At 29.5% G+C, this 27,368-nt stretch overlaps 1 protein-coding gene across 1 annotated transcript in view; it reads left to right on the forward strand.

Annotated features, from left to right (window-relative positions):
• The window catches only part of LOC107444178 (uncharacterized), a 55,967-nt gene that overhangs the window by 13,442 nt on the left and 15,157 nt on the right, over nt 1-27,368 (forward strand). Inside the window, exons 2-6 of the mRNA XM_016058260.3 lie at nt 15,113-15,249; nt 16,081-16,301; nt 17,888-18,126; nt 19,587-19,736; nt 25,236-25,379. Coding sequence (XP_015913746.2) covers nt 15,113-15,249; nt 16,081-16,301; nt 17,888-18,126; nt 19,587-19,736; nt 25,236-25,379 — 891 coding nt within the window. The remainder of the gene's footprint in view (nt 1-15,112; nt 15,250-16,080; nt 16,302-17,887; nt 18,127-19,586; nt 19,737-25,235; nt 25,380-27,368) is intronic.

The raw sequence follows: 27,368 nt of genomic DNA on the forward strand, positions 1-27,368 counted from the left end.
GGATGCTTAGAACTACAACATGATAAATTTTGAGCCAATTTGACAGAGAGTTATTTTCCCTTTGAATTGCGCAAAATCTTTTTATTCCTTTTTTTTTTTAAGAGAAAAAAATTGGAGGACATTGATTAGTTTTATTAGTAATCCGTTCCTCTGCAGTTTGGACCGGTGTATGGAGTAAGTGAAACAATCTGAATGAACTAAACACGCAATTCCAAGGTTTGATGGGCTATAATGAGCAGGGAGCGTTGCCATTAATATAATTGAAATAAATTATAAAATGTATCGAAACTGGAAGTTAAACAAGACTGAAGCGAAAAGAATGGGCTAACTAAGCGATCTAAAATCAATTACGTCAGTAGTTTCAATGATTAGCGAACGATAGCGAGCTGGGGTTGTAGCCTCTATTATTTTTTAAAAAAGTAGATAAAAATAACAATACCAAAAGAACTTTTGCAAGTTCGATGGCATTGTTTTTGTGCAATTTTTATTCGTGAAAATCATCTTCTTACATCTTAGATGACAATAGTTTAAAACTGCTGTTACGTCATATTTTTTGTTCTTTATAAAAACTTCTGGCTCAATATTAAACTCACAATACTGGAAACCTAAATATGTTAGTTTTATACACGTTTAAGTGTTGCCTTATTTTTTATTCATTATGTATTGTTTTATGTCTAATAAACTATTTTTTATATTTCTGTTGATCTAGAGTATAAAACATTTAAAATTAGAATATTTTTTTAAAGAGAAAAATTTTCTCCTCAAATTTTGATAAACACATAGACTATAAAATGTCGGAATTCTCTTGAAATATTTCCTTATTGCTAATAAGCAAAAAGAGAAGTTTTAATAAATTTATTTGATCTTTGTAATTTTAGTTATAGAAAAACAAAATTAAAATGTTTTATAATGTAAATTCTGCATCGATCTTACCACATGAAAACTTGTTTTGTTCCCATAGTTACGCATTATCATCATAGGAAATTTGATTGATCAAAAAAAATCTAAACGTCAACTTTCTCGCTATATTTATTTATTATATCATAATTATATTGATCTCAAAATAATTTTACATGTTCAGTTTCCTAATTTCGGTTTTATTGTCGGAAAATATTTTTAAATCCCGGGCGACTTATAGATTTATTTTATTTATTATTTCTTTTTAACCTGTCAACTGACCTTAAAAATGTTTGCGGAACGATACAAATGGTATAACACTTACAAGTATAAATCTAACACGTTAATCATTACCTAAGAAGAGACAGTTGAACAATCGAGATTTGTAAGAAAAATTTGCAAATTACTAAAAAGTTACGGAACCGGCATTGTACAAACCGTGCATTGAGGGGGAAAAAAGTTCCTTTGTGCGCCTGACATGACTGTTCTGTAAATGTGTTTTTACTGCTTGAGAACTCGCTTGACAGCAAAAGTACTTTTACAATTCCAAATTGAGTCTATTGTTACATTATATGAGTTTTGTGGGTTGGGTTAGATCCAAAATGCCTGGTCTATTATTTTATGTAATAAGTGAAGCTTATGAGAAGAAGGGGGAAAATTAAAAGCAAAAAGCTTTTTTACTGAATGAGAGGCAAAAACTTTTTATACTTAAGAGCACTTTATACCGCTGGAGAAATCCTTCGTGGCGAATTCTCTTTCGACTACATTTTAGTAATTTAAAATTAAGATAAACCTGCGTGAGTCAGCCAATCGGGCTTTACGCACACGCGTGATGTCGCTTGCAGGTATCCAATTAAATCTGATCAGAAAATTAATTTAGTGTTCTCCGTAAGTATTTTTTGAAAGGCGGTCCGCCCTATTTGCTCTCTGATCCCAATAAATGCGACCTCTTTGCCTTTTTTGTAAAAATAATTCGCATCCTTTAAAAACACTGGTTTTTTGTTAGTTTACTTTCCCTGGAAAAAAATTCACACAGAATGCATTTTAACATGCCTTTCATTATTTTTATGAACTTCCTATTTCCCTGTTTTGAAATATACACATAAAATGCTGTAAGTGTGTAATTTAAAAATTGTTCAGCATAAAATTCAGTTATTTCAAAGTATTAACCATTTTGACAAACTTTTACACTGTTCAGTGAGTGCCCTTCCAAACCTCAAAGTGTCCTTTTCCAAAGAGAAAGCGCCCTGCCCTTTTTTATTCCTTGGGAGAACTCTGTAAACCAGCGTTTCCCAAAGTGTGGTACGCGTAGCCCCAGAAGTATGGAAAACGTTTAGCAGGGGTACGCGTTCTTATGCATAATATCTTGCAACAAACGAAAATTTCAAAAAACAAAGCTTGCCATATAATTTACGATTACATATTTTTCTATTGGCTATTTTTTGCCGAGTTATCAGTTAATAATTAGTGGTGTCTACAGCCAGTTGTTTTTAACTTTTGTGCAATTTTTTTAAGGAAAAAAATTATTTCAAATTTTTATTAGTGGTACACAGCTTTACGAAAAATTTATAAAGGGTACACAAAAGTCATAAGTTTGGGAAACACTGCTGTAGACCATAGTATTAAAGATGTTACGTTAACACGCCGTGCACAACCACGTGATTAGATACAACCATGTGATTNTAAAAAATGCTTTCAATTTTTTATTAGTGGTACACGGTTTTACGAAAAATTTAGAAATAGTACACAGAAGTCATAAGTTGGGGAAACACTGCTGTAAACCATAGTATTAACGATGTTACGTTAACACGCCGTGCACAACCACGTGATTAGATACAACCATGTGATTAGCTGCAAATACCCAGACTAAAGATTTTTTTTTTCTTCCAAAGTATCGTATTGCAAAAAAATTATGTCTGTGTTACTTCATGTCACCGTAACAACAACTGATCCTACCATAATTTATAATTTGGTTTTAAAGCAAAAATAAATCACCATTTGAAACTCTTTGCTCTTGACTTCTTAGATTTCATTTTTCCTATAATTTGAATTGTACCGGTTAACAGAAACCCATCAACCCGGCAGCTGCTGATATTCAAAGCACGTGCTAATTTTTGCCTTTAAAAAAAATACGATTTTACTTCTATATTATTACTAGTTAGTTCATCCTTCTTATATTTTTTTCCACTTCTTTTTTATGATTTATACTTTCTCTTCTTTAAAAGAGGTGTTTATTTTTAATCACTGTCCTCCTTATCTCTAGACTTCTTTCTTATCAAACTTATAACGCTGAAGGACTTGGACTAAAAGTTTAAAGGAAATGTTTGATTACTGATTTTTATAGTATAGAAATTTATTTTATTTTTTTAAGCTTCATTTTATAAAATTTAAGGTTAATTTAAGCAGCATAGTTTTTGCATGCCTTATATTTGATAAATTTTGTTTCATACATATGATAAATTAACTGACTTACATTAATGATCTCTGCCTGACTACCTTGGTTTCAAAGACAAATTTCATGCTTATAATAAAACTACAGATTTACACCGTAAATTTTGCTACTAGGCTAATGCAATCGCTAAAGCCGTGGTGGCTACGGGGATAGAGCGTTCGCCTCCCAATGAGGTGAACCGGGTTCGAATCCCAACGATAGCTGGTTGATACGAATTCCTCACCCAGCTCGCACCGACCACAGTGCTGACGTAAAATATCATCAGTGGTTGACGGATCATGGGGTAAGTCCCTTTGCCCTCAGGCTAATCGTAGGAGGTTTTCCTCGCCATTTAACGCAAATGTGGGTTAGTTCCATCAAGAAGTCTTCCGCGAAGACAAACTTCTCCCAATACTTGATCCAGGAATTTCTTTGTCTTCTGGATTGAGTTCAAAATTACAAGGCTACGGAGTTTAACATTAGTAGTCGTAAACCCAAAATTGGGTTGATTGTTCAACGACGTTTATAAGATAAAATAATGTAATTGATAGAGAATTAGCCCTGAAGGTTTTCTCACGCGGTATAGCTTCCTCTTAGAGAAATTTTTTTTTCTCTCTTCGTATTTTCTAGTGGTTTTTACTCCCGGGAATGAGATTCCAATATTAAGTTTTGAGAATTTAAGAAAAATAGTGTATGGTTATTCATTTCTAAATTTTCCAATGAATTTTTTTTTTTTTTTTTAAATTAAATTCACAAAGTTCCAGGGGAGGGGAATAAATACGTCTTCATCATCCCGTAGTTAATGCACTCGTTGAAAAAACGAAAACCCATTGTTTGGTTCAGAATTTTAGTTGACTGATTATTTGACTAGAATTTTAAAATTAAATTAGCATTTCCTAAAATTTTCCATTTATAGAACATTATTCCACAATTAGTTCAAAGAATGTGTTCTTTTTCTCGTTTCAAAAAATTTTTTAATATTATAAAAAAAAATTTGGGGGGGGGGATAGCCTGGTCGGTAAGGCGCTGGGCCCATATCCAAGAGGTCGTGGGTTCGATCCTCGCCGGCCGAAGACTCCCCGTGTAGTAAATGGTGACTGATGCACGTTAAATCTGTCGAGTCTCAAAGTCCTCCATGTTCCCACAACAAATCAATACCTCTGGGGGTACTGATCCAGGAGTTTCCTTGTCTTCTGGATTGGTTCAAAATTACAAGGCTACGGAGTTGAACGTAAGTAGTCGTAAACCCATGAAATTGGGTCGGTTGTTCAACGACGGTTATAAAATAAAATAAAATATAAAATCTATCAAAATGTTTTTTTAAATATGTTTTATTTATTTATTTGTAAATAGCTATTGCGCAACGTTAAGTTTGTTAGTGGCATAAAATTTCAAAACTCATTTTTATTTATTACTCGTATGGAAAATGTAAGAATAGTCAACTTTGTGAAATAGGCAAATTGTTTCTTGATACAAATATTAAAGAATGACTCGTTAAATGACTCAACAGCGTTATGCTTTCATTGTATGCCCTTTTATGGAACAGTAAGACTTGTGTGTAAATACGAAGACGAACAGACAAAACACTGTCAATGCCATCCACGTCTTAAATTAAAAACAAAGGAAGTAATTGTATATAATTATCGCTGTTTGTTTCAGCGTTCAGATTGTTTCTAACTAATCAGATTATTTTTAACTAATGAATTCTTTTAAAAAAATGTACCTCAAAAATCAATTTGAGAACAAGAATACACTAGTTAATATTTTTATTTATTTCTTATTATTTTTTTATCTAAATTTTCTGGTTTTCTCTCAAAATGACCAATTTTAAATCAGTTTCAATGAAATGAATACATTCCATTGGAAAAATGTATGTCTACTAATAGCATTGCAACATTGGTTTCTGTAGTGTTTTATGACTTGTTTTATTTTGATACTTTAATATTACTTGGAGAACTTCGATTACATTTTGTATAATTTGTTCATAGTAGACGGTTTCATTATGCTGTATTTTTTTCTAAATAAATCGCTTAATATGGGAACAGTAATGTTACATTATTGGGGCGAAATTTTAAAATTAAATTATTTATAAAAATTTTAATGGGTTCGTTTGTTCTATGTTGTACATTCAAACCATTTACATAGCTGCCAACTCTACTGGATTTTCCAGTAGACTACTGGATTTTGCCAGTTTCTCCTGGTCTACTGGTTTATTTGAAATTCTCCTGGTTTTTGTACAATTTAGAAAATTCCAAAAATTGAGTAAGTTTCCTTAAAAAATCCCTTTTAAAATTAATTTTTTGTGCAGATTATTGCTTGAATAATTAAAAAGTATTACTAATACATAATGAAGTGAACTTCATTTATAGAAATCAGTCGAAAACTTTTTTTGTTCTAAAATGTTCAGTTTATTTTTACTCACAGTAATCTTTTTAAATTACTTTTAAAAAATCTTTGAACTATGTTTGGTGAATTAAATGCCTATTAATGTTCAAAATTATGAGTAAACGCAATACATAACATTTCAAGTATGTTTAATGCCAATCATAACTATAGAATATTGCAGTTTTTCTACTTTGATGACTAAGAAAATCCCTAGAATTTCCTACTTCTGAAATATTTAGTACATTATGCAACAATTATCGTGAAATTTATATTATTTCGTAAAATCTACTGGATTTTTTTCTCTCTATGTTGGAAGCTATGCATTTAAATTTAAAGAAAGTTAATGTATTCATACATCAAAAGTTCAACTATTATTCCCTCATAATAAACTTTTGCTGATGTTCACAAACAAGTTCATATTGTCTTTAAATTAAAATTTAATGTGATTTTAATTTTTTTAGAAAATTTTAATTATGATGGTACAATTTTAGGAGAAATTTGTTTTTTGAAGTAGACTTTTTTACTGAAAAAAAGTAATCAGTTTGAGTTTTCTTAATAGGCGAACTCTTTTTAGACTTGTAAGGTTTTTTTAAAAACTACTCCGGAGAAACGAAATGATTTCCTGTGTATGCCATTTTTTAATTTGAAATTTTGTCTGAAGCTTGCGCATCTGGCATTTATTTTTCCTTTTTTCTTTTACTCAATGGGTTCTTCGAGTAGTTTGAGGTAGATGTGCGGTTACCATGGCAATATTCCTTCCCTTGAAAATCTGCAGCCTTTTCCCCTGCGCAGATGCAGCAGTCGCTGTGAAACATGATAGTACCAAGATGAAGGGAGATGAAGAACGAGGATAATGAAAAAAATAAAAAATGAAAAGCAGTCTCCATTTTCTTAACTTATCCGTCTGCTGACTATCATTAATTTCAACTAGCTTTTGTTCTAAGCTAAGGTTTTAACAAAATATAAAATTACGTGACTTAGTAAAATTCAGGTTATCGTCTTAAATTTCTTAATTCTTTTAAAAATTCGATTATCGTCTGAATTTTTTTTTATTAATTCTTTTTCAAAAGATATTAAAAGAACTTTTTTTTTACTTTACTATTTTAGTTTATTAAAATTATTAAGTTAATTAAGATTAAAAATATATTTTAAAGAAAAAATAGCTTAAAGATTTAAAACATAGCGAGCACGTGCTTGAAATCCAAGTAACGTAATTTTTTTTTAAAAAAATCTTTTGGTGTTGTTTCATGATATTTGACTCTTTCACTTGCGCTCCCGCGGGGCGAAATAATACTCCGCTACAAAGAACAATATCGCATCCCGACTAAAGAGATAAAAGAAGAAAAAAAATAAATAAGACAGGAAAAGTTCTGGGGAAACCCTCCGTATGGAGAAGAGAAATCTCAGAAATTTTTTTTTTCTCTCCTTTTTCCGAATGGTTAGGAGAGCGCCAAAGCAAGGCGGAAAGAGAACGAAAGGCGCAGGGGAAGAAAGCGCTAAGGCGCGCCCCTCTTCTCCATTTCGATGTCTAGGAGATGAAGAGAGCTAGGAGAGAAGAGAACAGGGATGGTCGGAGGCAAAAGAGATAGATAACCTTAAACATTGCTTCCCTTATGGAGGTGGGGAAGACAGCATCCACGTGCATCTTTTGGTCACGTGTCTGTCTTTTCAAGGGCGGCATCCTGTCCTTTTCCTCCCTCCACGAATTTCCTATTACCTGATCGTTCTATCTTGGTACCAGTTGCTCACTTTCAAAGCTCTCCTCTCCCTTTCTCTATTCCGGACAGCTGTGTTTATAAACAATCCCTCTCTCCATCACCTCAACCCCTGACAGTGGAGAGCAGCCGGCTAGACGTCGTTGCAACTTGCTTGAATCATTAGTTGGATTTTCGTGGATGTATTGGTGGCATCACCGCCGTGTCAATGCTTTCTCTCCCTCTCTCCCTGGAGATGGAAACGATAACAATGAAAGAGCCCATCCTTAGTTTTCAACTCTTTTTTCTTGTGTTTAACTCTCCTTTATAGCATGGCTGACATATATATGTTTAATCTTGCTGACTCTATTGCGTTAATAAAGCACGTGACTTTTGTTTACATTATATTCACGGGCTTTTTTGAATTCGTAATGGCANGATTACAAGTAATTGATTACTGTAATCAAAAAATGTAATCGATTACATTTTTGGCCAACTCTGGTAATGGCAGACCATTTATTTCTATTACTTGAAAAGCTGACAAACTGAGCAAAAAAGTATGTCAATAACGTCGCAGCATTATTTACTAATTTTTTCATTATTTTTTTTTTCCTACCTCATTTGCTTATGGGTGTTTTCCAGATTTTTCGCCTTGTATAATAAAAATAAAAATCGCAATATATCTATGAGCCCAAACATTGCAGTTATGGAGCAACTTTCAAATATTAAAAAACTTTGATCGCAATTAATTACAAATTAGGATTATTAATTACATTTTCAAGAATCTAGTTTTTCTACCTATTGATGATTTGTGCCCTTCTTATAATCAGCATTGAGGACACTGGCTAAAAAAGAAACCAACTTAAGAGTTATGAATAACCTTAACGAATTCCAACTGTTATAAAAATGGCATATTAGTATTTAATTTTTTTTTTAAAAAAAAAAGTCCGTCACGTTATATGAAGAAAAAAAAATGCTTTAGAAAAACAATCTTATCTATTTATCAAAATTGGCACTCTAAATAACTCTTAAGATCGTCATAAGTCAAACACCGCAAGCATAAAATATTTGTAATCGAATATTTTTATTCAATATTTTGCTGGCTATTTTTTTTTTTTTTTATACATTTCCCAGAATCCCGCACTGTTTTTTCTTCTAACCCTTCAATTACAAGATCAATCCTTAGAAGAGTGGATTCTTTAGTTTTCAAACTCGGAAATAGAAAATGTATGCTTGCATTTTTTTAAGACCTTTCCCCAACTGCTAGTAAACGAATAAAATTTTTAAAAAAAAATCTACTCCGATAGAAAGAAAGCTTTGATTTGAAGGCTAGTTTAAACACGATGTTAGTTTATTCGTAAAAAAAAGCTTATGTAGGAGAAAAAATATTTTAATTTCTTAATTAACGCATCAAATAAATAAACTAATAACATTTAGTAAAAATGCGTATTTTATCAACACAACCTAAAACAATGCACATTAAAAGTAAGCTATTGCCATTTTAAGTAAATTTATTAACTATTTAAAATTTTCTTTGCGTAATAAGTTAATAATGATCTTTTGCGTGCATTTAGTTTAAGGATCGAGTTCAATATCAGGTAGCAGTTGAAGCAAACCAGCTTCAGATCGACGGATGCAAGGTTGTTTGGGAAATTAAGCGCGGCCGCTGCCCAAATCAGACCATATTTTAGACTTGTAGAACCTTAACCTCTGTGAGCCCCTTGGCCGAAAATTGTCTAAAGTGGTTAATGAAATTCTTTACTTTTATCAACAGTAGGTCATCAAATTAATAGTTATGGCTGGCCGGCCATAATATTTCTTTGCTTTCCTTGGCCATTTTGCCCCCATTGCAAGAAAATTTAACATCTAATCTAACCCGCGTTTTAATATTTTAAAGGCAATCGCATACTGCTCAAACATTAGAAAACACAAAACTGGTTAAAAGATAGAAAAGTATTTATCACTCACTCCAAATGCTTAGATGACACTGACATCTCATCCTCACTCATTACTCAGTGAATACTCAAGTGACCACTGTTCTCTACTATAGTTGTCCACTTATGGGGTTGAATTATAGTCGAACTGTTATCTCAGAAGACTTATTACCCAAATAAAAGAATTCTTTTTTATTTCTAACTGGAAGAATATTTTATCTGTTCCAATAATTAGTTGTAACTTTTAGTTTGCAATATAATATTAAACTTGAAAGAAAATCGTTTTCTATTTTTAAGACCAGCGGTTGCTATAGCTACCGATAACATATTTTAAATTGTTTGCATCCTTCAAAAATTGTCATGATTTTGTGAACCGTTTTTTTTTTTTTTTTTTTTTTTTTTTTTTTTTTTTTTTTTTTTTTTTNTTTTTTTTTTTTTTTTTTTTTTTTTTTTTTTTTTTTTTTTTTTTTTTTAGTAGTAGTAGATTTAAAAAAGAATTCGCTTAACTGTGCTTTTTTTTTTATAACTATTATTTAAGCTTAAGACAAGAAAAAACGAAATGGAAAAAAATCAATATTTTGTTGTAAATCTGACAGTAGAGTTTTCCCATACTTTAATATTTATTTCAATCTACAGAAAAATTATACTTTATAAGACTATTTAGATGTAAATCGTGTACATTCCATCGCAATCTAAAAAAATATTATAGTTTCCAAGCTATAAATCATTTTTAATTTAAGTGTAAACTAAAAAGTAACAATTAGAAAGAAAAATAAATTTAATGGATTTCTAAAATTAAAATAGTTGTAATTTTTCTATATTTTACGTAGAGAGTGCAGTTAAATCTTACTTTTTCTAAAGAACTGTTAAAATATTATAATCAAAATTTATTAATGCTAAATTAACAAATCACATACTAAACATATTAGCTATCTCAAGTCACAAAAGGGATCTACAATTAATTCAATTTTTTTAGTCAAATACTTTAAAGTCTGAACTGAATAATCGTAAAAGTAATATATATAAATTTAAAACTCTGTATAAAATTAAAATGAATAATATGAAAACTTTTAACTTTGTAATACTATATAAAATTTAATATGTTTTTATTTAAGCTTATTTTAAATAATTATTGCCAAACAATTGTATTGGTCATTTTTAGTTTCTTATTCAGTTCCTTCCAGTTTTTTCCCCACTGTCCAGGATGAAATACCAACCCTCTCTTAAAACAATTTAAGAGATTTTGTAACGAAATTGTACATTTTTGTATTCCTCCTAAACATTACGTTGACATGAATTAACTCAATATTTATTTACTTTACTTGTATTGTTAATGGTAAATATTTTTAATTGGTTAAATATTTTATATGTAAACTATGAAAGTAACAAGAGTTTATATGTTACTTATAATTATTTTAAAAATAAATTAATTCCTTTGAATCATATTTGTAGTTCAACCGATTTATTTCTTGTGAACTAACCTTGAATTATCTGATTGATGAAACTTATAAAATCGACCCAATTTAGATCGATTTACGTAACGTCCCATTGAGTTCGAGTAAGTGAATTTTTTGATAACGACCGAATCGTTTGCTTCTCTTTTTCTTTCGAGTTAGAGTCTTGAAGATCGTTTGAAACCATTTAACTTGTAGCTTCATTTCCATTGTTTTCTAGGTATTAGGCCTAGTCCCCTTGGCTTCTCCTGAAAGAAGCTTGTCATCTTTTATTTAGCTCTTAAAAATGTCTTCCCCGCTTTGGTTTATTGGTTCGTTTGAAGCTCCGCCTTCTACGCCGCATGCCTCTACCTTTTACAGCAGTGCTATCGATTTTTTTGTGAATAGAGCGCGAACCTCGTTTTATTTCGCCGAGTTTTAGTCATCGGATTATAAAGCAGCAAATACATAACGGGAGTGGGTGTACGGGGGTGATGCTCCGGGGTGAATTTTATCCGGGATTTTCATTTCCTGATAGTTTGCTTCTCCCATTCTCTCCCGGTTCTTACTTCCTTTCTGCTTATTTGTTCAAAATTCTCTCAAATTCCTTCATTTTTCTCCTGTTGGAGAAAGACTCATTGAACGGAGGGAAAAACGTTAATAAATACGACAATCATTAAATAACTAAAAGGATAGTACTCCTTTTATGTGATAAATCATAATTAAATTATTAATAATTTTCAAAAAAAAAATTTCCCCTTATTAATATTTGGCAAATTTTTTTTAATGTATAAAAATTCAACTTTCTGATCATATTTTTAAAAACGTAAGCTTCTTCTTCTCCATATAAATTATTTTATTTATAAGATTATTATAAAATTACCATTTATTTATAAATTTTAAATAATTTCGAATTGTATTTTGGTGCAAATTGTTATAATTAAAACAAGCCTTAGCACTTAAAGGGGGGAAAATCACTTTGTTCAAAATTAAAATGTTTTTTTTTTTCTGAACAAAAGAAAACCTTTAAATACCTTTTTTACTTGTTCCTTTTTAACCATTTGATGCTCCTCTAATACTTCAGCATTGAATTTAGAAATGGAACACTTGAATAACTTTTGATCTAACGTCAGATCTTGACGTTACTTAACTGGAATCTTAAAAGTTTTAGGTGCAAGTGCTGTGCAGACAATTCAAGTTGTGAAATCAGACTTAAAAAACGTACTTTCTGTGAATAAAACCTTTTTTTCCTTGGATTCGAATTTTTAACCCTTTAAATGCTCATAGTTGTTCTGATTTTCCTGATACAAAATATGCTGTAATTATTTGTCCTGATTTTTATCTTTTGTTATAATTTTTTTTAAAATCTCAATTAATAATGTTAGTAAACATCTTTAATTCAATTGTTCAAAATATTAATCTTGTTTCAAACTTTTAGTCATCTTAAGAAAATAAAACTTTTTTAGCGACATTTTTGTAATCGTATTTTTTTTTTCATTCTGTCTGATTATTAATTAGAAAGTTGCGTTAATGATAAAGTGATTAATATTTTTGAGTAAAAAAATTTTTTTCCCCTTGTCTGTCAAATTATAGTGAAAACATCGTTTTCCAATTTCTCATCTTCTCATTTTATTTATTGCTAAATCGAAAAATACTTATAAATGGTCATTTACTTTAAATAAAAGTTTAATTTTTTAGTTTTTATATACAGTAAAACCTCCGTTAAGCGGACATTCTTGGGACCGGAAAAATTGTCCGTTTATGAGAGTTGTCCACTTATGGGAAGGGTACTCTAATAACGAAGTTTAGCACTGTTAATTGTTTTTAGAATATTTTCAAAGATGTAGAAATAATTAAATAATTTACAGTAACTATCTGCAAGGATATTTATTTAAACTTTAAGAAAGATAAAAAAGAATACATAATTCTAGATGTAGCTACAGATAAATGAATATAATTTTCCTATTAGCATAGTTACTCAAGTCTGACATATGATACCGAATAGGAGCTTTCAATCCTCAGTAGGTTTCAATTATTAGGTTTACATCCCCTTAGATCTACCTATCATTTGATAGGGAACATGGTTAATACCTTCTTGAAAGCTAACCTCCCACGATTCACAGCTAAGTCATGAGGACCTATGGAGTTTATTATTCACAATTGATCATCTATCAAGTGTCTGAATAAGTGTTTCATTTATATGAACACATCAAAGATTATATTTCTGTTAAATACAGTCTTCAAATTGATAAGAAAATGTAAGAAATTTTCAATGGGGAAGAAGCATTGAGAACTTTCAAGATGTCATTTCAACTTGAGGGGTCTCATAATCTGTGTAGTTCAGAGGAAAAGATCAAAAGATGCCACTTAATTTCAGGAGACGAATTATTTCAGGAGAGCAGTATAATTTTCTCTCCTCCTTTCTTTACAAGGATAAGGCAAGGTGAAAGGAGAAAGATCGATTATTCAGTAGAGAAATAGCTTAACCATATTTTTAGTTATGGATAAGGCAAAAAATTTACAAGTTTTAAAAATGGCGAAAAGTTGCATTTTTTCCCCTTGCAATTTAAAGCAGAAATATTTTTTCTTTTTTCAAATTTAGATAAAGAAGTGTCCTGTTTGAAGAGATAGAAAATACCTTTTCAGGGCCAAAATGACTGTCTGTGTCCGGTTACAGGAATGTCCACTTTGTGGAGAATGTACATAATGGTTTATTCATAAAAGATTCCCATGGGAACTAAAAATATGACCGTATTGAGAGACGTCCATTTTGTAGGAGTGTCCTAACAGAAGGATTCACTGTGTATATATATATATATATATATTGATGATCTCGATGCATTACGTTTTCTTATCATTTGTTTATTTTTATTCATTTATTTAGTATGTAGAATATATACGAATTAGTTTTTAAATAATTTATTACTGCATTAAAATATCTATAACTAAGAATAATACTTAATTCTGGAGTTCTTAATTAATTTCTGGAGGTAAGGAATTTCTGAATCCGAGATATCTCACTGTAAGCATGCAAACTCCAAATCCCACCGTTTTTTAAATTCATTTCTGATCAACTTATTTCTATCTTAATTTTTTATTTAAAAACATTGACTTTTTTTTTTCTTTCCCCAAAGTACCATGTTACAATTTTGTTTAGTTCTTACTTCTTCATTTCCCTTTTTAAAAAGTAATCTGGTATGTGTATATTGTACCAAAAATAGGGTCCTTATTTTGCCTTAATTTTTTTGCAAAATGTTTCCCTGATTTTTATTTTGAATCACTGCAAAGACTGGCAGTCGCAATCTGGAAAATATGATCCCAAGAATTCAATAGTTGAAACTTTTACGTCACTCAAAGTTTTATTTTGAGTGATTCGTCATATCTTTGAAATTAATTTTTCGAATCAAAGAATTTTTGCTCTTAATTATAGAACGAGTTCATCCTAAGATGAATGTGAAAAATTATTTATTATTTTATTCATTTTAATATGTTCTAAAAAATTTTAATCTGTATAACTTGTACAAATTTTTACTTAATTTTAAACTATTTATTTTTAAATAACAAAATCGAAAATTTGAACAAAACCTTTTTAAAAGCAAAAATATTTTTTTTAATTAAAATTCATTAAAGCATTCTGTGTTATTTTGCACTCTGTACCAGGGCTCGAAAAAACTCAGAAATTTTACCCGTCCCCGAGGACGGCTTGTCCAACAATGTACCCGTCCTCCTTTGAAACTAACCCTTAGCTTCTAAATAAATAAATATATAATTTTCTCTTATTTATTATTAACATTTATATAAATTGCACAATGAATTAGTAGTTGCTAGGATTGCATTATACAGTAATAAAAGAAATACTAGGTTACTAATAGTAAAACCTAGTATTTCTTTTATAAAATAATTTAAATGACAAAGATCAAGTTATCTGGAANGTAAGTTCATTGCTGAAAAGCCTCTTTCAACCGGTGCAGTACTACCAGAGAAAACATCGATTCCATCATGCGCAGTATGTTGCTGTATTTCTAGATTAGAGGGTCATTTTAGAAGTGAGGTGCTAGACTCTAGTAAGGTAACAAAAATTGAAAATGTATCACGAACATTAACGGTAAAATAGCTGTCTGCGCGGACGGCGGATTCGAGAAATTTGTTGTCCGGGGGAATTTTTGACCGCCGAGGACGGGCGGTTTTTCGAGCCCTGCTCTGTACATTTGAATTATGCTTCCACAACACTATTGTTTATAATAATTTAAATGTGTTTATCAAACTAAATATTTGTCTAATATTTAGTGATAATGAGCTCAATTTTTCTAAAAATTCACATTTTGTTTTCTTTTGCAGCTTTTAATTCAAATAGAAAATCACCTGTACAATTCTATTGAGCATAGAGCATCTTTATTGATAGCAGCATGGACATGTCTTGGTGGACAGATAGGTTATTTTCGGTGCATAGAAAAAGTGTTCAATATGATGTACAGGTAAGTTATTTTATTTTGTTTTAAGATTTCTTCAAAAATTGACTTTTGTGTAATTAAATTCAATTCCCAATATATTTACAGGGTGCGTAACGTTTTTAAAAAGTGCTTAAAGGTGCTTTTTTCATTGAATGTTTTTAAAAAGTGCTTAATTTCCCCTTTTTCAAAATGAGATTTTTCCTTTACTATGCTGATTTTCGCTTCGAATTATGCAAAAGACACCGTTCACATTGTTCTATCACATTCACCGTTCACATTGTTCTAACGTTTTCACAATTAATTCAACAACATTTGACAATTGTCATAAACAATACCGAAAGAGTTTTTTTTTTTTTTTTTNTTTTTTTTGGACAAAATGTTAAAACAAGATAAAACCGTTAATTGTCAAAAACTTTCAAACCCTGCCTAATTATGATAATTTTTTAAAGTGCTTAAAAATATTTTTGAGTGCTTAAAAGGTGCTTATCTTTTTTTGAATAATTTGGCTATGCACCATGATTTAATTTTTAATTTGGTGTTATCGATATCATTTTCAACACTAGGGAGTACTGTAGGCTCACATTTCCGGTTTACTGTATCCAGTGTATTTTGAGGCCATTTGGTTTAGAGTTTGCTATTCTGACTATGCCCTAACACTAACATATGCACGGTGCACTGCAAACCATAATATATCAGTATGCATTGCCTGAGCATGTTTTAGCTTCAAAACTTCAAGAATGGCAAGAGTATTGTACAAATTGCTTGTAGTTTATTGTAAACAAAATAAAAATTCTCCTTCTTGCTATAACAATTAATACATTATAATATTCCTTTAACCTATTTATTTATTTCTAGGGAAAGTGCTTTGATGATTTTCAGTCGACATTGGCCAAAAGTAGATATTCTATTCAAGAGAGGTCTCTCTCGGTCTTTGATACAGTATTCTCATACTATGGGCAGTTATGTGAAAGGCTCAGAAGGCCTTTGTTCAGCTCTAGTCATGGCAACGTACGACCCATGGGGAGATTCTGTCATGCGCCAATTACTTAATAAGCAAGATGTTGACTTTAACAGAGGTAAAATATTTCTATACATACTGCTGTCTCATAATTAGGAATGCACTGAATGAATAATAATTGACTGAAGCTAAAATAATTCAGTTTATAATAGTAATCTTGTTGTTTGAGAAATTTTTTTCTTTTAAATTAGTAAGAACTAATCCTGATATTGTAATTAAATCAAGCTTATGAATAATCAGAACTTGACATAATTTAATTAATAATTTATCTAAACATGAGATTATTTAAGTAAAATAAATGTATTTAATATAGATATAACTAATATATGCTATATTTTTTATGGAAAATTCTTTTTTCTTCTGTTTTCTTGCTACTATCATTGCACGTTGTAAGAAAAAATTTAAAAAAAAGAAAGAAGAAAAAAGAGATTTATTAATGATAATAAAAAAAAAAACATTATACAGTCAAACCCCAATATAGTTAAAATTTCAAGGGACCGAAATTAAGGTTCACGTAACCGGGAGTTCATTATATCCGTTCCGTAAACAATTTTAACTAATGGGTCCAAACCCCTCCCTTTTATTACACATCATTTAAATAAATGACCAATAGAAAGAAATACAAAAATGACTGAAAAATAATATGTAGTAAAAAAAAAGTGTGTTGACTTATTTTTAATTTTTATTACACTTTGTCTTGCGTACAAAAAAAATTTAGAAATCTTTAGCTGATGAGAAGCTGATTCAAGGAAAAATTTGTCCATACTTCTGTCGAAGGACCAAAATGTTTCCATCACTTTCGGCACTATATTTTGCGTGCACAAGAATTTGTTTAGTACTTTAATTGCTGTTTTGGCTGGCGTCCATCATGGTGGGAAAAAATGCTTATCGCTACATTCCACTCTATAGATGATTTTAAAAATCGGCATATGTATTTATTTTGAAGTAGAAATTTCAAAATTATTACAAAAAAATGAAGAAAATAATCAGCCGAAGACAGAAAAAAGTTCCTAATATCCTACTTCCTCACTTTTTTGGTTCACTATATCCACAAAAAATAACTTTATGCATGTGTAGAATGACACGGGAATTTTATTCACAAACATTTTATTCACTATATCCGGGAGTTCACTATATTCAGGGGTCTGTCCAGGCCGAATTTACTACCGTTTAGCGGTACCTTCACAAATTCAGTTTTAGTTAAAACGGTAGTTTCACAAATTCAACTTTAGGAAAAACGGTAGTTTCACAAAAAACTTTTTCTTAAAATTTTGTTTTTGTATCCCTTAAGAAACATTAAATCTATATTTTTACCATGTTTTTGTGTTGATTTTTTAATATAATTTTTAATTTTTCACAAATTATGTCTAAATTTTCACAAAATAGGTACCTTTCAGAAAAACCTAGACAGACCCCTGATATTATATTAAATTTTGACTGTATTATATTAAATTTTGATAGTCTTGTATAAAATATTCTGCAGTTGTTGACTAACTCATGTCATGCTGTACAAATTATTTGGTAACTAAATAGATAAGAAAAAGATTATTTGGCAAGCAAAATATTCAGTGCAACTATACTCAGAATGAGAATGACATATTTTTTAATAGCTTTATTTTGAAATCCTGTTCTTTTTGCTTACAGTTAAAGATTTTGTAAAATCTGAGCCATATGAACTACTACTTATTAGAGTCGAATGTCTAGTCAATTCTCGTTGTGAAGAAGCTGCCATAAGACTTTGTCGCAGTTGTTTACATTGTTATGAGACTTTAAATAATGAAACCTACTTAGAATGTGATAGAGAAAACTGGAAACTATCCTTCATGGAATGGCTGCTTCGTTTATTGTTTAGAAAAAGAAGATTAAATGATTTAGTTCAAGAAGTAAGATTTTTTTAGAATGTTATCTCTATAAATGCATAATTTTTATTCACTAATTGTTTAAGTTTAAAAATTAATAAATTTTTGATACTTATTTAAAACTTATTATGATGATGATCTATTATTATTATTATCAAATAGGGCCTTATAATCTGTCCTCAGAAAAAAAATTAAAGGTTCCATAAATTTCCTACAAAGTTGTTAGTTTTTTTGTTTTGTTTTTCAATTATTATCTCAATACAATTATTATTATAATGTGTGAATATATATTTTGTTTTGTTTTTCAATTATAATCTTTTTTATCACCATATGTATATTTCAAAAATTTTAGTGGTTACTAAAATTTATTTGAAAAATTTGCTAAGAGAATAATTATATTGTTACTTTGATTTTCTGAAAAATTCTTAATTAATTTTTTTCTCTAAGTACATATAAAAACAATTGTATTGATATTTTTTATATACTAAGTTATACTGAGATTGAAAAAAAAAAAAAAATTAAGATGGTATAAAACATCACTGTATAGAACCAGGAATGAAAGTTGTTTTCTAGCTTTTATATTTCAATGCTAAGTTTTAAATAAAGTTTATGATGTTGAATTTGATTTTGATTGATTTAATTCAATAATTTTTGAGAAGGAAAATTTTTTATCACAAAAGGGAAGGGAATTGCTATACAGATATGAAAACCTATGTGTAATCATATCAATATTATTGCAAGACTTTATTAATTTATTACTCAAATTAGGGACATGTGTCTCTTTGTTTATACTGAATTATCTTCTGCTATTTTGTAATATAACAGTATCTTGATATAGCCAATATAAATCAGCTAATAAGTTTTTGAAGAAAAGAAATATGTCAATGGAAATGGAATATAATATGAAATTACTGCAAATATGTGTTTCTTAATTTGAATAAAAAACTATAGTAGATATTTTATTTTATTATTAATTCTATTAATTAATATTTTTAAGTTATAACTGTGCACATCCAATTAAGAATATATTTTATAGGCTATAAATTTTCAACAAAATGCAGTTAGTAGCATTGCATTCGTAGTGTCTTAAATAGTACGGAACTATTTACTTTTTAAATTTTTTATTTGTTTATTTTCTGTTGACTATGATGCTAAAAAGGGCCTCTAAAATCACATAAAAACTAATATTCTGACTATGGAACAGAAAACTGTGTGTAAGTTACAAAAGATTCAAGATTAATATTTTTATATCTTTGCATTTTTGAAACTAAAAGCTACTTATAGCAACACGAAAATATAATATTATTATTCACTTTCTGTAATTTTATTCCAACGTTGATTATATTAGTTGGAAAGACGCTTTTTTCAGGATCTATCCTGAAATACTTATCATTGCACAAATTTTTAAGCTTATAAAATCTTACTCTAAATGTACTGAAAGCTGTTGATATTGTTTCAATTTTTCATGAGTTCTTTTCTTTTAGATATCATCTTGCAATTGTCATGAGGGAGTAAGGATTATTTATCGCACCCTCAATTCTAACAGTGAAGATTCTGAGGCGCTGACTGAAAGTTTGATAAATTTGTTCCTTGTTCGTGATCTTCTTTTCCAATCAAATTATTGCTGCACTAGTGTGAGTTCTTTTTCAATACCTCCGTTTTTTTAATCAAAAATGAATACATTTTATTTGTTATTAATTTTTTTTCCTTAAGTCTTTTTTTTTCTTTTCTGTATAACATACCAAGATTTAGATTCATATGAAGTCATTGATTACAAGGTGCGGCAAAAAAAATTCGAATAAGGTTATTACATCATAGAATAGAAGTTAACTAATTTCTTTTGTGTGTTCATTCTTTTTTGTCTACTACTTTAATTATAAAATATTAATCTCTTAGTCTACATATGGTTTTGGTTTTTTACCGAGTCAAACAAAAAAATATGCTATTTTAATGTTGTTTAAGCCAGGAAAACAATGGTGTCAAATTGTTCATTTCCTCTGTACGCAGTCATTGTACAATGCGCCGAAAAAGGTCCACTCTGAATAACTTTTGATCTAATGATCGAATCTTCATGTTCTAGGATTCAATCTTAATGGTTTGAGGAGGTGACCTCAAATATGCTAAAAATTACGTACAGGCAACATTCTAAGTTAGAAAAATCAGACTCAAAAGCGTACATTCTCTGATTAAACATGCCATTTTTTCGACGGATTCAGATTTCTGACCCCAAAAATATACAGGTTAGCAACAATCTGCGAAATATGGTCCCTATAGTTTGATCTGGGGGGGGGGGCGATTCAAAGTTGGAACCCCTTAATGTTAATTTCATTTCACCATATCTTTGCATATTTTGCCATACTTCGAGATTTTTTTTAAGTGAATCGATAAAATTTTTTATAAAATTTGAAGTACTATTATAAAAAAATTTTATATGAACATAATTCCATGCAAAAAGTAAATTTTAGTAAGTATTTATTAATTTTTAAATATTTTATTTAATAACAGGCAAAAACTTTTTGAATTGTAAGGTATTAAATTTTTTATGTCATTTTAAAATATGTAGTTTTACATGGCAAATTATAAAATTTGTGCGAAATTGTACAAATAGTTCCTGAGAAATTGAATTTTAAATATTTGAATTCTTTCAAATTCGATTTCTCAATAATTATTCAACTGATATTGCTAAAATTCTGTAATTCTGTATATTCTGCCATGCAAAATTATATGCTTTAGAAATATGTAAAAAATTGTATACCCTATAATTAAAAATTTTTTGACTAATATTAATTAAAGTGCTAAATATTTACTAAAATTTATTTTTTCATGGAGTTATCTTTGGATAAATGAATTTTATAATTGTGTGCACTAATTTTTCAATTCGCTTAAAAAGCTCTCGATATATGGGGGACACATAAAGTTAAACTAACAAAACATTAAGGGGTCCAAACTTCAGATCGCTCTCCTAACCAAACTATGGAGACCATATTTCCCAGATTTGGATTCTCCCCTATAATTTGGAAGTCAAAAATCCAAATCCGCTAAAAAAGAGGTATACAGAGAAAGTAAGTTTTTGTGTCTGATTTCATAACTTAAAATATCGTCTGCACTAGTTAATTAGCATATTTGAGGTCACCCCCTCGAACCACTGAGATTGAGTCTCAGAACATGAAGATCTGGTTATTAGATCAAAAGTTGTTCCAGGTGGCTCTTTTTTGGTGCACTGTACACTCAAATTTGGACTCTCTAAAACAATCACTTTAGCAAGATTGAGAAAGATTAAAAGTGTAAAACTTTCAGCCTATTGCTGAAAATTTGAAATCACGTTTGTGCATCTGCATTTCTGCAAAATACTGCCACTTCGAGTATTATTTATTAGTAAAAATCTACTCTTGATATTATATTTTTTTAATTTATTTATTTTTAATAAAGTTGTATTAAAAATTGCGGGTATGATTTTTTGCTGCACTCTACTCTACATTTGCTTAAAGCATCTTTGTTTTAAATAAATTATTTTTAAATTAACAATTATCTATTTTAACTAAATGAAATTTAAGACATTTTCAATACCACTTTCTTTTAATCTAATAAAATCAGCACATTTGCTTTTTTTATGAATTTTTTTCCTTTAAAATTATTTTTCACTTAGGTTAAAATACATGGATATCATGGATTCCTACTAATGATTAATTACTTAAAAATATTTGTTTCAAATAACTTTCTTTTAAATTAACAATTATCTGTCAAATCCTTTTAGAGCTAATCAAAAAATCTTTGCCACTTATTTTCAATATTTAAAAAGAGAAAAAAATTAGGCACATTTGATTTATTAATCCCATTTTTTCTTTTAAAATTATTTTTCCCTTTTGTATAAAATAGTAATATTTAGGTTCTTATAAATTCAATGATTATTTACTTAAATCTTTGTTTTAAATAAACAATTATCTTTTTTAACTTAATTAAATAATTTCATAGGTCTTGTGGATCAAACATGTTTTATACATTATTGAGATAAATAAGTAAAAATAGAAAAAGATCTAACTTCTTTCAGAATTAGTGTTTTAAAAATGTAGGAAAGCAAAGTTCATTCTAATTCGCAAAACAAATTTGGTACAGACAAAGCATAAAATTAAACAGTCATCTTTTTTTTTAACTTGCAAAAATTTTTTAGATTTTGTGGGTCAAACATGTTTTATGCGTTATTGTACTAAATAAATAAAATTTAACAAAAGATCCAACTTCTTTCAGAATTAGTGTTTCAAAAAAGTAGGAAAGCAAAGTTCAAATTCACAAAACAAATTTTGCTCTGACAAAGCACAAAATTAGTATTTTAATAAAATTAGATGAACAATTATTGTCGATAAATTGCTTTAATACAGTGAAACCCCTATTTTACTTTTTCTGTCGGACTAGCTATAAAAAACGCTCAAAGCGGAATAATGTTAAATCGGGGTTAAGAAAAATTTATGCATATTTTTAAAAATTGACACCTACCAGTTAAATTAATGGAAAAAATGAGTAATCTTTACTTGATTTTCATCTCTAGCTACAATTTCGTATACAGCTAGTTCAATATTAACAATTTTTTGCAAATTTGCTTCTTGATTTACATTTGCAAGTAAAATTTGTTTTAGAGTTTTTATGCTTTGTATCGCTTGATCAGCTAGCTGTTGGCACGTCTTCTGCTATTTCATAGTCATCAGCACTATCGCCGGGCATTAAATCACTTATGAAAGGGATTTCTGCCTGACTGTGACACAGATATCATTACTCCAAAGTAAAGATATCTGTGTCACAGTCGATGTATGCATCATCGACTTCCGGAAGGTCCTCAACTTCAGACACACTACCTTCTTCTTCTTCCAAAACAACAGCGCTCTCCTCCTCCGATATTAAAAATCCTGCTTTATTGAATCCAGTAATGATGCACTTTCGGTCGACACTGTCCCAAGCTGAAGATATCAAATTAAGAGCCTCAAGAACATTAATTTTTGCCTTAGAAGCATCCTGAAAGTCACCAGAATCAAGAAACATTGGAGATTTTCTAACCAGTTGCTTCCGGCAACTCTTTTTAAATGATCGTATAATTCCTAAATCCAGTGGTTGAAGTTTGCTCATACAGTTAGCTGGAAAAAACTCTATTCGCACGTTTTTCAATTTAAGGTTTAAATGAGCAGTGCATTGGTCTAGGAATAAAATTATGTTGCGCTTTTGAAAATTCATTTTCTTATCCAGTTTTCGAAGAAAATTTTTAAATAATGCTTGCTTCATCCATGCTTTTTTGTTTGAAGTGTAATCGGTAGGAAAACTTTTGATATTTTTGAAACACCGTGGTTTCTCTGCTCTACCGATCACAAGAGGCGTTAACTTTTGGCTTCCATCGGCATTTGCACAGAGCAAAACAGTAAAGCCCATTTTTGAAAGCTTTCCTCCATGGCAATTTTCACCTTTAATTGTCAATGTCTTGTTTGGCAATAGGTTGAAAATCAATCCCGTTTCGTCCGCATTAAATATGTCACTTGGATTATAGCCCTTTAATAAATTTGGCAGAGTTTCTTCTTTCCACTGTTACACAATTGTCATATCCACACTATCGGATTCGCAACAGATAGATTTGAAGCATAAATTGTTCCTTTTTTTTTAATCGATCGATCCAGCCATTTGATGCACTGAAGCCTTGGAGTTTAAGCCTTTCAGCAATTTCAAGCGCCTTTTCTCTCAGGATGGATCCATTTATAGGAATCTTTGCTGCTCTGGCTTCCTTGAACCAGTTCATTAAAATGTTTTCTAACTCATCATACGGAGATGTTTTAAGGGTTTTTCTCTTCTTGGCATATTTTCTGAGTTTTTCAGAGTTTAGTTTTACTGAAGCTTCTGCTTTAAAATCATTTGCAAAGTTGAATAAGCAATACCCAAAGATTTAGCAAGATCAAATTTAGTGCCATGAAATTCTTTAGCTTTTTCGATGATTTCAGCCTTTCCGGCCAGAGAAAAGCATTTTCGTTTCGACATCTTTTTTCGAGAAAAGAACATGATGACTGAGGTTTCGAAAATGAGAAAAAATGCTATAGCTTTCAAACTCAAACAAAACCGACTGAAAATCTCATTTGGTATGCTAGCACAGAAAAATGAGTAAAACCATTTCGAATAGAATTTTTAAAAAAATTTTGATCTGTTTGTAGAAAAACGCATCAAGCGGGATTTTTATAAAAGGGGTAATGCAAAATCCGGAATTTTTTAACATTATCGGTATAGGCTATTATCACGGATCAGCAGAAAATTACGTAAGAAGCGGGATAACATACGAAACGGACAACGTAAAATCGGGGTTCCACTGTATTACTCAGAGCCTCATTTTACTGAAAATGCTAATCCATACTCCAAAAGAATTATTTGGAATTCAGGGTTCCCTTTCCTATTTGTTGACTGTATTAATTATTGATCTTAAAATGTGTATCAAATTACATTATTGCTTTTCCTTGATGCAGATCTGTCTTAAATTAAAAGCCATCTTGTTCAAATATGCTTGTTGAAAATTCTTTGTTTTGTTTATCAATCGATAGAATAATTATGCATATTAATAGATGGAAAAAGAAGTTGAAAATTCATTTTTTAAATAGGGCCCCACTTTTAGTTAAAAAAGACCCGGAAATGTGGAAGTTCTGGGTCCTAAGTTAATTGTCAATGTCAGTTCCTACAGCAAAAAGTGTTCAATACTGTGACATACTTCACAGAACAATTTACATTCACTTCCCTGCAGAACAATTCATGTCCAAGTAGCTGTAAAAATTTTATATATGATTGATTGTTTTTGTTTCATTATGTAGCATTTTTATAAAAATGATTTATTTAACTAATAATGATTCCTTTTTTGAAAAAAAAAAAATTTCTCCATAAAACAAAATTATTTATCTTTTTTTTTTTAACTGTTGAGAATTGTTTAGTTTTGACCATGCCTACTAAACATTTGTAATTTTCTAAAGCCATGTTGCAGAACATAAATAAAATTCTGCTCCTATGTTGTCTGCTAATTCTATTTTGTTTATATATTTGCTTATTTAAATAATTTATAACTAGCATGTCGTAAATAAAGTACCTAATTACCAACTAGTTAATAATTTATTGCTTTTTTGCAGGAATTGATGAATTTGTGGTGTGAGTTACAAGCTAAGAAACAAAAGCCTTTGTTAGAAATTCAAGAAGCTGCACGCAAGCTTTTGGTTGGTCATGCATCATCTAGTGCACAGTTTTATCTATTTGTCGACATTCTTTGGTCAAAGGTATTATTTATGTGTATATTTGGCAGCTAAACAGATATTTATTTTGTTTTAAATGATTCACAAGCAAAATCTATAAACAGCAACTGAAAAAAAAAAAAAAATTAAGCCTACTGTAAATGACTTTATATCTCCTGAACTCTATATCTTTAGCAATGCACAATGCAAAGGTATTTGTAAAGCTTTCAAACACTATATGAAAACTGTGTAATGTTTTTAATTTTTATTTTCTCATTGTAGTGGAAAATGTTGTTTTAATTAAAACAAATTCAACTTACTAAATAGTCCTTAATGTTGATCATAACTATATAAGGTATTTGTAAAGCTTTTAAACACTATATGAAAACTGTGTAATGTTTTTAATTTTTATTTTCTCATTGTAGTGGAAAATGTTGTTTTAATTAAAATAAATTCAACTTACTAAATAGTCCTAATCATAACTATCAAATCAAAATTTATACTATCATCTTTCTTAGAAATATGTTTCTTTACTATAAAAGACAGTTTATTTTCGAATCAAGCAAACTTTGATCACTGACATTTTTTATTTTGATGAAATTTTTGATATGCCGATCTTATTGCTTTAAACATTTTATCATATCAGTGTTATTAATTAAGTGACATTTCTTTTATTTTAGCTTGTTTGTTTTAATTAGTTTAATCTTTTTTTTTTGTCTGATTTATTGCTTATTGCTCAACAAACCCTAACTTAAACAATCAATTTATGACTTGTACAAAACTTGTTTTTACTTTTATATTAGTACCTTTTAAAAAGTTGTTCAAAATTTTTAGAAAATTAGATACCATAAAATACTAAATATCGCCCCCTGAAATTTTGACAAAAAACATGCATTTTTGTCAGCAAGTGGTTAAATGGTACCGATTGTAAAGTACAGACTCTACTCTGTAAAATGTATGTATGATATGATGTATGTCAAAAATATTAGGAAACTTAATAATACAAAGTGTAAACAATGTATAAAACAAAATAATTAAATATCTATAAATGTAACTACAACAATTGTTTTCTAAAATACATTTTACTTCTACTTTTAATAACCACATATTTTATCTATTTGTTTCAAGAAAAATGCCGGCATGATCGTAACTTGTACAATCTATGAGTAATAATAAATTAAAATAGACGAAAATTTAGTATCAAACACCCCAAATTGATTACAAATTCACTACAAAATTTAATTGGAATGAATGTAAAAAATAATGTCTTAAACACTGATCAACAAGATCGTCGGTTTTCTGGTTTGTGCCATTTTTGTCACAAGCCGGGAGTTTAAGAAGTTATCTTCGCTTTCCCTAAAACGGAAGTAAAACTATGAAACTTTACGATAAACCAGTTTTTTCTCATCTCCTTGAATAATTCTGGAAAAGCAAACAAGTCCTTTCTACTGTTTCTTCGCCTATCCTTTTATTTCCTGTCCTTGTCTCTTGTGTAATTAACCTGGAATAAAAGTCATCTTTGTTTGTTTTTTTTAAAAGTACACACCTTCTTGTTAAACTAGTTAATAATAAACTTAAATAATTCTTCGAAAGCAAAGCTCTTACTCTATTTTCTACTATTTATTCTCCCAAAATCTTTTTCCTTCCCTATTTCACCCTTTCTGTTTAGATGTTATTATCTTGTGAGGCAATTTTTAAATTTCATCTTAACAGAGTTGTGATAAAAATAAAGAAATTCTGATCGCAAAAAGGAGGAGTGGAGATGACGTATATTTTTTATTGGACACTTGCCCAAATGTGTAAAAAAATGTGTGGGCCACTTACTCATTATAATTAGGTAATCAAGTTTAGTTTTTTGCGTGTTGAAAATTAAAATTTAATCTTTTCCCAAATCAAATGATTTCACAATTATAGCTTTCAATATACGGTGAAACCCCGAATTTGCATTTTCCGTCAGACTAGTGTTGAATAACGCACAAAGTGGGATGATGTTAAAATAAATGTGTGAATATATATATGCATGCATGCATATAT

Source organism: Parasteatoda tepidariorum, chromosome 5, assembly GCF_043381705.1.
Source record: "Parasteatoda tepidariorum isolate YZ-2023 chromosome 5, CAS_Ptep_4.0, whole genome shotgun sequence".
In the NCBI taxonomy this organism is placed as follows: domain Eukaryota; kingdom Metazoa; phylum Arthropoda; class Arachnida; order Araneae; family Theridiidae; genus Parasteatoda; species Parasteatoda tepidariorum.